The sequence below is a fragment of the Equus caballus genome, chromosome 16 (assembly GCF_041296265.1).
Source record: "Equus caballus isolate H_3958 breed thoroughbred chromosome 16, TB-T2T, whole genome shotgun sequence".
NCBI lineage: Eukaryota > Metazoa > Chordata > Mammalia > Perissodactyla > Equidae > Equus > Equus caballus.
In genome coordinates, this window is record NC_091699.1 from 68,781,168 (window position 1) to 68,793,251 (window position 12,084).

A 12,084-nucleotide genomic window follows, 5' to 3' on the forward strand; every position below is an offset into this window, starting at 1 on the left:
TATAGCCAGGAAAACGTTTTCAAAACCCCAATCATTACCAAGTGCTCTTAGGATAAGAAACAGTTCAAATCTCTTCCAAGTCTGGGCCTTGCCACCCTCCCTGGCCTTGTCTTGCACCATGCTACTCCCTTCCTCTCTACATTGCAGCTGCACTGCCTTTCTACCCTCTGCACACAACCTCGTTTACTGTCTTGTTTGTTAGATTAACTTATCCATAGAGCTTGGCTTAAGCCTCACTCCCTCCAGTGCTAGTTAACTGGATCCATTTCCCCCTTTATCGACTCTGCACCGTTTACCTCTCCTTTGTGACATTTATTCAACAACTGTGTGTGAGAATAGATTGTCTCTCTCCTACTACATTGTAAACGTTCCCTGGCTGAGACCTTGTCTTTTTCTACCCACTTTTGTACTGTCAGTATTCATTTATCTAGCTTAGTGCCTGATACGTAATAAATGTTTAGTAAAGATCGGTGAATATAAGAAAGAATGAGTGAGTGTATATGACATGAATTCTCCACTCCCCTAGGGCTGTGTAGAGCACCATGGATACTCTGCCTTCGTTCAGACTGTGTCCCTTGGATGTTCTTAAATATTTTTTTATTTTTGAGTAGTTTCATCATTCTCTTTGGCACTGGAGTCATTTTAGCACTTTTTGGTGCATGGCATTATGTCAAGAATTGAATCATTTAAGTCATTCAGTAAACATGCACATTGTCAGACATTGTGCTTTGTACTTAGGATGTAATGGTAAGTGAAGGTGAGCATAGACCAATATAGGAGAAAGACATGTGGCCCAACTATTTAATGAGGTAAGTGCTAGAAGAATATGGGTCTGTAAAGGATACTACGGGAGAGAAGACAGAGGGAAGAGCCACTGTCCCTTCTTGAGTCAGAGGCGGCCTTGCAGAAGTGGTAATATCGGAGCAGGCTTTTGGAGGAGGAGGCAGAGGGAGAGTTTCACAGTGTGGAGACAGGATGTGGAAGGGGAGGGTGTTCTGGGGCATGAGAAATAGCATGTGCAAAAGCTCTGAGATGAGAAACATCGGATATATTCAGGGAAGAGTAAGTAGTAGGGAATGTTGTGGAGGATAATAGTGGGAAGTTTGAAAGGTAAACAGTTGTCAGGTCCCAGGGACTTGCATTACCTTGCAAATATGTAATAGGAAACCATGAAGGAGTTAGGCAAGGGAAGGACAAGATCACACTATGATCCAGAGTAATTCCAGAGGCTGCAAATGGAATAAATCAGCAGCATAGTATAGAAAGATTTAAATTCACTGGGAACTGACAATGATTCATGTTTGATCTCAGTGATAAAAGGGAATAACCAAAAATAAGATTCATGAGCAATACCAGTTTACCAGCATTGAATTAAAATCTCTTGAAATGCAACTACTCTGCTGGATACCTGTAGGAATGCCTGACTGCAAGGTATCTGCTGTATGGTGAACTCAATTAGAGTTAATCTTGGCAGTCTAAGCAGAAGAATAATTTTAAGAATATACTAAAGAATGACTTCAAACAGTGCAGTACAAATTGAACTTCTAAGAAACCACAGCAATGGGCGGACCAGCCTGGCATGTAGTAATCAGAAAATCTTTAAGTGAAGATCTTTTGTAGACTGTGTACATGAAGAAGCTGATATGCTAATTGTTCTCAGTCTTGAAAATAGTGGTTACAGCCACAACCCAAAAGACAAGTTTCAGTGTGTGCATTGTGAATGATATAACTTAGACCTTAAGCCATAGACACTGGTCTTGTTCCCACCCATGGATTGTGGTATGCCTGTGTGTCCTTAGAGATGCCCAAAGAAGGTAAGGGTGGGTCATGACGGGGAGGGTGTGGTGTATAGATTTCAGTCTATAGAAAAAAACTCCATGACTTCTGATTTTACTATCACTAGTGCTAAAGTAGGGTAGCAATACTCATCTCTTAGTAGTCTCACAAATTGCAAAACCAAGCATGTAGGACTGAACAAAATAAATTACAACTATGAATTAAAAAAGCCAACAGGCAAAAATTTGTCTAAGATAACTCAAGAAGTTAGGAACAATCAACAGTTATAAAAGTACTTTTTTCTTTTCATCTAGACCAAACAATTGAATATTTGAGAGGTTATAAAGTATTTTTTTCACTTGAATAAATTATAATTACTGGTTCTGTTGGTACTACACATAGGCAGGACCACAATTGGAGGTTTATATAAATCCTATTGTTTTGGTACATTTCAAATTACCAAAGTGAGTATACATATTCTTGGTAACTTCCTACCACCTTTAAAAATGCTGAGTTAAAGTAAGTTGGTTAAAATAATACAGTCAGAATACATTACGTGGAAAGGATGACATGAATTTTCAATATAAATAGGGTCTGTTTTATTTCCATATATTGTTTCTTTAGCCTAAGAGACCTTTTATTTGCTCACAATATGTTTTTTTTTTAAATATTTGATGTCTAGAAGAAATCCACTTTATTTTATTTATTTTTTTTTTGATGAAGAAGATGATGATTAGCCCTGAGCTAACTACTGCCAATCCTCCTCTTTTTCTGAGCAAGACTGACCATGAGCTAACATCCATGCCCATCGTCCTCTACGTTATATGTGGGACGCCTAACACAGCATGGCTTTTGCCAAGCAGTGCCGTGTCCACACCTGGGATCCGAACCGGCGAACCCTGGGCCACCGAGAAGCGGAACGTGCAAACTTAACCGCTGCACCACCAGGCTGGCCCTCACAATATGTTTGAATGTTTATTTTAAGCATTTAAGAATTCAATGATGAATTCCATCTTATCCTTTAACTTTTTAGACTCTTAAAAGCTGATGTCTTTAGGAATGAAAAATGTGTCTTAAGGACAAGCAGTTCTCTCAGATGGGTTCAACAGCTATTACAAATCTTCTGTGATAGTTAAAACCATGTTCTGTTCCAGACCCATGGTATAATTAAGGCAATTCTTGGGGTAAGCTAGAAATTTGAAGTTAACCTGACTTTAGTCTATCATATTTTATACCCACACTTTTGTGGGGACATTTGAAACTCCTGAGCTCTGAAAATACACAAGACATAGAAGTATGTACAGCAACATAAATTTGAGTGTATTTATTTCTGTCTTAAGATTACTTTTCCCCAGTCCTTTAGTTCTTCCAACCCCCTTTCTTCCAGTAACCCCTCTGTTTGGCTCATCTTTTCCAGATAATCCCTACATGGCTAGTAGTTTAGGATATGTGAAAGTAATGACTCCCGGGGAACACTGGTGCAATCCTGAGCCCCAGGTTCTCCTTACAAACAGCTATAAGAGGAGCATGTGGTGGGAGCACGTGAGCATCAGAGGATGTTATAGTGAGCTTACCCTGAACTTGACTGGAGCAGTCAACAGTCCCATATATCTAGGTTTGTCATCCAGACAACAATAGTTGATTATAGATATCTAGTCTAAGGAATTCAAATCATTTTCCTTGGAGAGTGATTGTTGTTTTATAATCTCCACCGTACTGGTTCTAAAAACTTTCAAATTAAATTAACTGACATATTTAACCTGGAAGAAAAATAACTATAGGTTGCCAAGTAGAACAGAATATCAACAGAATGCCAGCAGTGATTGAGTTTTTCACTTGATGACTAAACACTAGACTAGTACATGGAGTAGAACATTTCCATGGCAGGTGTGTTTTGTACGGTACTTCAACTGTTTGCCACTGAGAAGTAGATGAGATGTTTCTAAAAGAATATGTATGTGTATGTAGATTTTTAATACTTAAATACTATTTATTAAACCCTCCTATGAATCCAGAACATGTGCCTCAGAGAGCTTATGATTTGGTGAAATTAGATCATACAAGTACACTTGATGTTACATTGGGGTAAGGGAGTATTGGCAGTTCACAGTGGGATGAAATTCTGGACGACCGTGAAAGCTAAGAGTTTGGATTTAATTAATGCAAGAGCCAGTTACCTGCTCTACATTCTAGACTAGATACGTAACATGAAGGAAGTGGGATTTTGAAAACATTAATTAGGCAGTTGCAGAAAGATGAGCATAAAGTTATGACTATAGTGTTAAGTGTGGTATAAATGAAGAAAGGGGTTATTTCAAAGAAACACCTGGGTAACTGTGGGAGTTTGGACTTGAGGGATAAATGGTTTAAGAATCAGATTCTTAGGGGTTTGAGCCTAGGTGAATGGAGTTATCTGTGAAAGACCAAGACTAGATGTCAGTTTTCATTCAGCATCTTGAAGAGTGTATGAAACTGTGAGAGGAGATGAGCTGTAAGCAGCCAGCTTGATGCCTTAAATAGTATACATTTAAAGTGGTAAGGGGCATTGATGAAGAAGGAATGGGGAGCGTACTGTTTAGATAGTCAAGCATAGAATTACCTTTTAAGCCATTACTTAGTATTGACTGGGGTATTTTCTCGATTTAGGATATTTGGCCCATCTCATTGTACGAAAGCTTATGTGAAAATCCAGACTTACAAAAGAAGATAAATTAAGGAATAATTGCATTTAAAAGGATTTTTCATTTTTGGCAGGATTCATCATAAAGTTCACTTTAAATAACTAGACTTACTTATTTAAAAGAGAGTATGATTTACCAAAATTAGGTTAGCATGCAGCCCTTTAGGGCTGTACTTAATTGAGACACCTGTATTCAAATAATATCTTTCTTCCAGAGCAAAAGTTACTGTAGGAAAAGTTGGCTAATAAAATGAAAAAACATTAGCAGTAAAAATCTTCTCAGTGGGGAAAAATTAGGTTTTTAATACTCATTTGTACATAGTACTCTGTGACAATAAGACTTGGACTATATGTTTTTTATACCATTTTGTTATTTCTGACAAGTCCTTTTTCCCCTCCTACTCTATAGGTGTATTTAGCCCGAAAGGAAGGATCATCTTACGCTTATATTTCCTGGAAGTTTGAGTGTGGGTCAGTTGGCCTCAAAGTAGATGGCATTTCCATTAGAACAAGTAGTCACACCTTTCAGACTGGAACAGTGCAGTGGAAATTGCGATCTGATACAGCACACGTAGAACTCACAGGCGGTAAGCATTTGACTGGAGAATTCATCATGAAGTGTGTATTTAATACTCTGAAGAATAGTATTTATTTGAGATGTGGTTCTGAGTTATTCATTCTATTGCATTAAAAAAATTTTTGAAAATTAAAACCTGTATGACCTCATTGTAATAGAAGGGCTTATGTTTTTAATTGTGAAACACAAATGGAAGGAGAAAAATCATTTCTTTGTTTCAAAGGACACATTTCCTTCATAAAGAATAATTTGTGTTTGTTTTTTAAGAGTTGATTTTTACCTATAAGTCAGGTATATAAAATGAATTCCAAAACTGGCTCTTTATGTTCTTTAAGTTACCAAAAGCAAAGTCTTATTTTTTTTCTCCAACAGATAAAACTCTTCGCTCCTATCATGATTTTTCTGGTGCCAGTGAAGTTATTTTGGAAGCAGAGTTAAGCAGAGGAGATGGTGTTCTTGCTTGGCAACACACCCAACTGTTTAGACAAAGCTTAAATGACCATGAAGATAATTGTTTGGAGATAATTATAAAATTCAGTGACCTTTGAGAACCAAAACAATATGGGAAAGCTGGCGATAATCAAGAACTTACCATGTTCTAAAGTAGTCTGTTGATTCAGTGCATGCTTAGTTGGTAGTTGACTGCCCTCTGCTAGTATTTCTTTTGCTGGCTATCCATCATGTAACCCTCATGACAGTATATCTTTATACTATGGACCATAATGAAACCTGGAATTAAAAGCTCCCTTCCACATGTGACTATAATTTGGAGTAAAGTCTTATTGCCCCAGTATGTGATTTTTGTCTAAGAACAGTAAGTAATAGTTTTAAAAGTAAAATGAAGGTATTCCTGATTAAGTACTATTCATGATTATGATAAAATCTTAACCTAATAATAGTCATTTGACATTTTCTGATCAGCCATTAATTTCTTCATAAGTAATGAATTAGATTTCCTAAGATTTTTAATTTTTAATAAATGTGAAAGTGTAGTATCTATAAGTTATAATGCATGAAAAATTTTATGATTGTAAATATGTAGGCATTTAAGAAATAAAACGAATTATTTTGCCTTATATCTTTTTAGTGGTTACTTAGGCTAAATAAAAATCTTTACTACGTATCCTAAACATTGAAAACCGCTTGAATAGACAAGAGTTATGAAAACATTTAACACTACATAAATTCAAAGATATATTATAAATCCATAATATGTGGATACTTGAGAAAATGCTTTACTTTTGAGTTTACTTTTGAGTATTTTTATCTACCTCTTTGAACAAAGTATCTGTTCTTGTCTTTGAAACTGTAACTATATATTATATAGTATTGATATGCTATATTAAGAGTTTTTATGTCTGTGATAACCTCTCCAATTAAATTTAGTGAACATTTATTAAGTGTTTGTGTACAGAGGCATTGTGATAGCACTGTGAAGGAGGCAATGGTGAAAAAGACACAGCCCCTGTCTTCTAAATGCCTTTGTGATGTTCTGCAAAGTGAGTCTTCAACTCTTCATACAAGAAAAGTACATTCTCAGAGATTCTCACCCTGTGCAATTCAGTAAAACATTTACATGCATTATAAAATATGTACTAAGATCTTGAAACACAGGTCTTATGTTCTCTCTTTAGTTGTAGTCAAACTCTGTTGAGGATCACTTACTTGCTAAAAAGTTAAACTTCAAAAAAAGTAGTTTGTGCGTTTAAAGTTATTAATATGTCTTGAATATTAGAAATTTTTCTGGAATTCTCAGACTCTTGAGTTAATCATAGCATCATATAGAGGCCAAATACATAAAATTGGAGAGACTTGACTCTTAACCTGTCTTGATCTACGTGGTATTGGCACAGTGAGTATTTTGATGATCAAGTGAACCAACCCTCTTAACCTTCATGAGAAAATCTGGAGATCTACAAGAAGTTTCATAAAGATGGTAATAAAAATGAGGGAACTCAACTGGATGCACTTTATCCATGAAAAGGATACATTCTACTCTTTACTTTAAGCAGAAAAATGAGTAGAATTGAAATGTCGCATGTTTTTGTAGAGTTGAACTGTTGAAAAGTTAGTTTCACAATTGTCTTAAATGTAGTCCATGAAAGTTTTAGCCCCAAAGGTACTCCATGCATGTTACTAGATATTTTATTATACAGAAAAGTTTGAAGATAGTACAGAAGGTATGGGACAAAACACTTCTCAATAATGTGCAAAGCCTAAGGGACAGTAAACCTATAAGGCAAAAGTAACTTAGGCAAAGAAGGGCTGATAGTGCAGACCCCCTCGGTAAACTGGCGCTAATGTTAGGGTACACTTTGTATAGTAATCCTTTAGGATCTTCTCATTTAGAAGCACGTAGTCTGTTGTGATTAAAGAGTGAATGTGAAATCCCCGAGGGAATAACCAAACCCAGCTCTTCAGACATGCTCGGATTGATTAGCCGTCTACTGCCATTGCTCAAAAATGATTTACATCTTGCTTTCGGGTCAGATCCTGTCATGATGAATTTTATAGTCTGCTTTTTGTTGCAGTGCTTTTTAAAGTAAGTCTTTTCCTGGAAATCACATTCTCAAGATGAACAAGAACTTAATCTGATGCTTTGATCAAATTACAAGCAAAAGAAGCGCTTTAGATGAAGGGAGGTCTAGAGAACACTCTATCATGGACTTTTGGGGTAGGAAGAGTTGTTAGAGATAATTTAACCTAGACTGTTTACTTTTCACTAAGGAAACTCAAACCCAGAGACATTAAATGATCTATAATTCAATGGATTAGTGACATAGGCAAGATTCATTCATATATCTCAATCTTTCCTTCTACCAAGTTGTGGGGTTATAGAATATAGACCTATGTGCGGGTTGCTGTTTTAGTAGGTGTTTCATGAATATAGATATTTTGATAGGAATATTCAAGTTGAGGAGGTATTAAAATTTATATTAGAACCCATGATTTTTCTAACTATAGTTAAGCTTTTCTGGAGAATAAATTTATTGTAATTTGATGATAGATTACTCTAGATATGGTGGGTGCTTTGGTATTTGTGTAATAATTTTTTAAGATTCTTTTTTCCTCTACAACACGATAAATTGTGTTTTGATTTTATAGTCCAAACGAATACATTCTTATATGCCCATCACTCTGATCCAGATGGTACTTTTTCCTTAAATACTCTTGAAGGAATAATAAGAGGAAACCAACACAAGTCATGATTGGGTTTAATCCACTTAGCATGTATCCAGTCACATCCTTTATATTGACCAAAACAGTGCTTTATTTCTGATAAGAGATTTAGAATGGACCTAATCTAAAAATGGCCACATTTGAGTGTTTAACCAGTGCCAATGACTTCAGTGTCTCGTTTGATCCCAGCAGCATTGTATAGTAGGTTGTGTATCTTATCCCCATTTTACAGATGATGAAACAGAGAGGCTCAGTGAGAGCCAGTATTTTAATGCCCGTGTGTCTAACAGCCATTCAGCATCACAAATGAAACAGACTCAGAAGTGGAGACCTTGCTCTCTTTTAATTTTCCAGACTTGCTCTGAGATCACAAAATTGTAGCAGCAACTGGAAATCCAAAAGTAAGCCAGAAAGGGCCTCTGAAGAACTAAAATAAAGATAAAGTCTAACCACTAAAGCTCATATTCCTTACTGTAAGAGAGCATTTTGGGTTGTCACTCAAAGTCTGTTACTTACTGATTTTAAATGTTTATTAAAGCCATTTTTGTTAGAAATTCAAACAATATTATAGTGTAAAGTGCTGCCTCCACTGCCCACACTCTTTATCGTTTTCAGAAGTAACTGACAAAATATTTACGTTTGTCTTTGCTGAGCTTTCCTGTAGATTTTCATATTCATACATGTACACACACACACAATCGGTTTTCATGTATTAGATTTTTTTCTTGTTAGGTCAGTAGAAGTATATTTTCTTTCTGCTTGTTTTCTTGGCAGTATATCTTGGAAATCTTGCCATGGTCAGTCACATTCTTTTTAACTGCTCCACAATATTCCTTCATTTATCCATTATTCTCTTCTTTACAGATGTTTAGGTCTTTCCCTTTTTTTATTATTGCAAACACTACTGCAGTGAAAATCCTTATACAGATTTCTTTCACATAGAATATATGCTAAGATATGTACATTTTAACTCTTACTACCTACTGTCATGTCACCCTCTGAATGAGGCACACCAGTTTACACACCCAGCAGTAGTGTTTTAGGCCACTATTTCCTCCCATTCTTGCCAAAACTAAATATTGCAGTTGTGGTAGCCAGCCTCCAATGATCCTCGCCTCTAGCTTTCCTGTCTTTGTGTTGGCCCTTCCACACTGAGTTAGAGCTGGCCTGTGTGTCCAGTATAATATAGTATTTCTGAGGTCAAAACAAGCCTTGTTTTCTTGGACTGCTCTCTCTGGAGGAAGGCAGTTGCATGCCATGAGGCCTCAAGCAGATCTGTGGAGAGGAACACAGGGCTCCCTCTGACCTCCAGCAGCAACGTGCCAGCCATAGAAACGGATCTTCCAGCCCCTGTCAAGCCTTCATTGACTGTGGCTTCATGAGAACGAGACACTCCCAGTTGGAACTGCCCAGCTAAACTGCTGCTAAATTCCTAATGCACAGAAACCATGAAACATAAGAAATGATTTATTTAAAGACACTTTCAGAGTGATTTGATCATACAGCATTAGATTACTCTCAAGGGCTGAGTGTTTCTCCCCAAAATTCCTGTGTTGAAACCCTAACCTCCAATATGATGGTGTTAGGAAGTGGGGCCTTTGGGAGATAATTAGGTCGTGAAGGTGCAGCCCTCATGAGTGGGATTTCTGCCCTTATAAGAAAAGACAAGAAAGATCTTGCTTCTCCTCTCTGCTTTCCGCATTTCAAATACAAGGGCCATCACCAAGAACCCAACCGTGCTGCCATTCTGAGACCAGACTTCCAGCTTCCACAGCTGTGAGAAATAGATGGTTTAAGCCCCCCAGTCTATGGTAATTTGTTGTTGCAGCCCGAACTAAGACAATTACTAAAACAGCAGTGTTATTTTTGCCAATCTGTTGGGTAAAAAATACCTAGTTTTAAATATTTATTTGATTACTTGTGAGATTAAATAATTTCTCATATGTTCATTAGCCATTTTTGTTTTAATTTTCTATGTTTGCCTATTGGGTGAGTTCTTTGTTTTGATAATCATTTTTAATATCCAACCCTTTCTGATTGCTTTCCTTTATATCCGCCTATGCTTGTTTAATGATTGTAATATTCTTTCTAAGATTACTAATGAGAATGTTTCTAGGGATCTCTTTTGTTAAAGAATTATCTCTATTTTCTTCTGGATCATACCACATTGTTCATCTTGGTTTCTCTTTCACGTTACTGGTTTCCCTTAAATGTTTGATTCACTGTATTTGTGATCAAGGACTAGACTGAATACCAGCTAGCTGGCCTGGGTTTTCTCACTCATTGTGTAGGCGTTTCTTCACCAGGCCCCTCCCTTGGTTGGGAGGGCTGACTGCAGAACTGTGAAAGTGGTGGGTGTGGCAGGCCAATAGTGAGCTTCACCATGGGGTGCCTGGACAGCAAGCAGGCAGACGTGCTGGACACTCGCACACCCCATCCCTTCCTGCTCAGTATTCATTTAGATTCATTTGCTTCGGGGATTTTCTTTTTTTCCAGTATGATCTAATTTTATTTTTTCTTAGATAAAACATTTACGGAATTACAAGGTCAAGACTATAGAAAAAGGTGGAGGCACAGAAGTCTTGCTTTGGAAGGCTCCCTCTTCTCTCTCACTTCCCTATTCTCTATTCCCTATTCTCCCACCCACCCCACTTTCACGGGTAACCATATTTATTAGTTTTGGTTTATTCTATTTTTTTCTTTACGAAAATAGAAGCAAAAAAACATTTCTCCCCCTTTCCATCACGATAGACACTAGACTAACCTGCAGACACTGTTTTGCACCTTGTCTTTTTTTACTTAATGTGTCATAGAGATCACTCTGTATCAGTGTTTTAAAAGCTTCCTCAGCCTTTTACAGGTGTGTAATAATCTTTTGAATTCACAGAATTCACGTTTTGGGCTGTCTCCAGTCTTTTGGAGACTGTGGCAACAGTTAAAAATTATGTTAGCAGGTTTAATGTAAAATCTGGATTTCAGCTTATATTGAAACTGGATGATGTGACAGCACTGTGGCCATAATGGCAGCGGTTGACTGAGCCTGACTAGTAACTGTACCTCCTTTAAGAAAGGACCCGTATTCTGCATTATAGGGGTTACAAGGACCTTAAATCCCACACTCCCAGTCCCCAGCTCCCATTCTGAAGCCAGGGGTCAGCCTCCATTTACTGTAATACTTGCACTGCTGTTCTTCTTAGAGAAGGAGTCCTCTGTCCTCATGTCTACCAAGATTAGAAAATCAAAGATAGACTAAAAATGGCATGGTTTTATTTATTATTAATTCATTTTTACCTATAGTCACTTAACTCATAAATGCTATCTGCTTCTACATCTTGGAGTTGGTGACTGCCCCAAGGAATGTACTATTTTATTTGTGCATATTTCAGTCAAGTTTAAAGTAATTGTTTGATGTTACAAGTTGCTTAAAGCAAGACAATTTGACATGTTGAACAGCTTTGGGGCAAGTTGTCTTTGAATTTTTAGCAACTTAGAATCCGTCAATAAGTTAAGATTGTAGGAATCATTTCTGTTATCAAATGCAAAATGTAGGAGACTTAATTTTTATATCTTTTTTTTTTATGATTTGAACCTCTCCCCAACTGCTTTTAATTTTCTGTGAGGCAAATGTACTCGGTTCTTGTAGTTGTCTTGGGATCCTCATACTGAATAATTCTCAGAATGGTTTGTAAATATCACCATTGCACTTTGTGAAACTAGCTCTTCAGAGTGACCAGCCCACCACAGCACTCTCATGGTTTAAAAAGATTGTCACTAGTATGTGTAGTTGTTTTGTTCCAGATATCTCCTGCTATTACTTAACATTTTAGTTTTAAAAATTAAAAAAGTACAAAAAATATGACAAAAACCGGTA

General features: G+C 36.9%; 1 protein-coding gene across 3 annotated transcripts in view; it reads left to right on the top strand.

The window, feature by feature from the left end:
* The window catches only part of NGLY1 (N-glycanase 1), a 56,562-nt gene extending 50,453 nt beyond the window's left edge, over positions 1-6,109 (top strand). For 2 of the 3 annotated variants that reach the window (XM_023620834.2, XM_023620835.2), the window contains 2 exons: positions 4,866-5,043; positions 5,406-6,109. In XM_023620834.2, coding sequence (XP_023476602.1) covers positions 4,866-5,043; positions 5,406-5,581 — 354 coding nt within the window. In that variant the 3' untranslated portion in view covers positions 5,582-6,109. The remainder of the gene's footprint in view (positions 1-4,865; positions 5,044-5,405) is intronic. The other variant, XM_023620837.2, reaches the window with a different exon arrangement.
* The last annotated feature ends 5,975 nt before the right edge of the window (positions 6,110-12,084 follow it).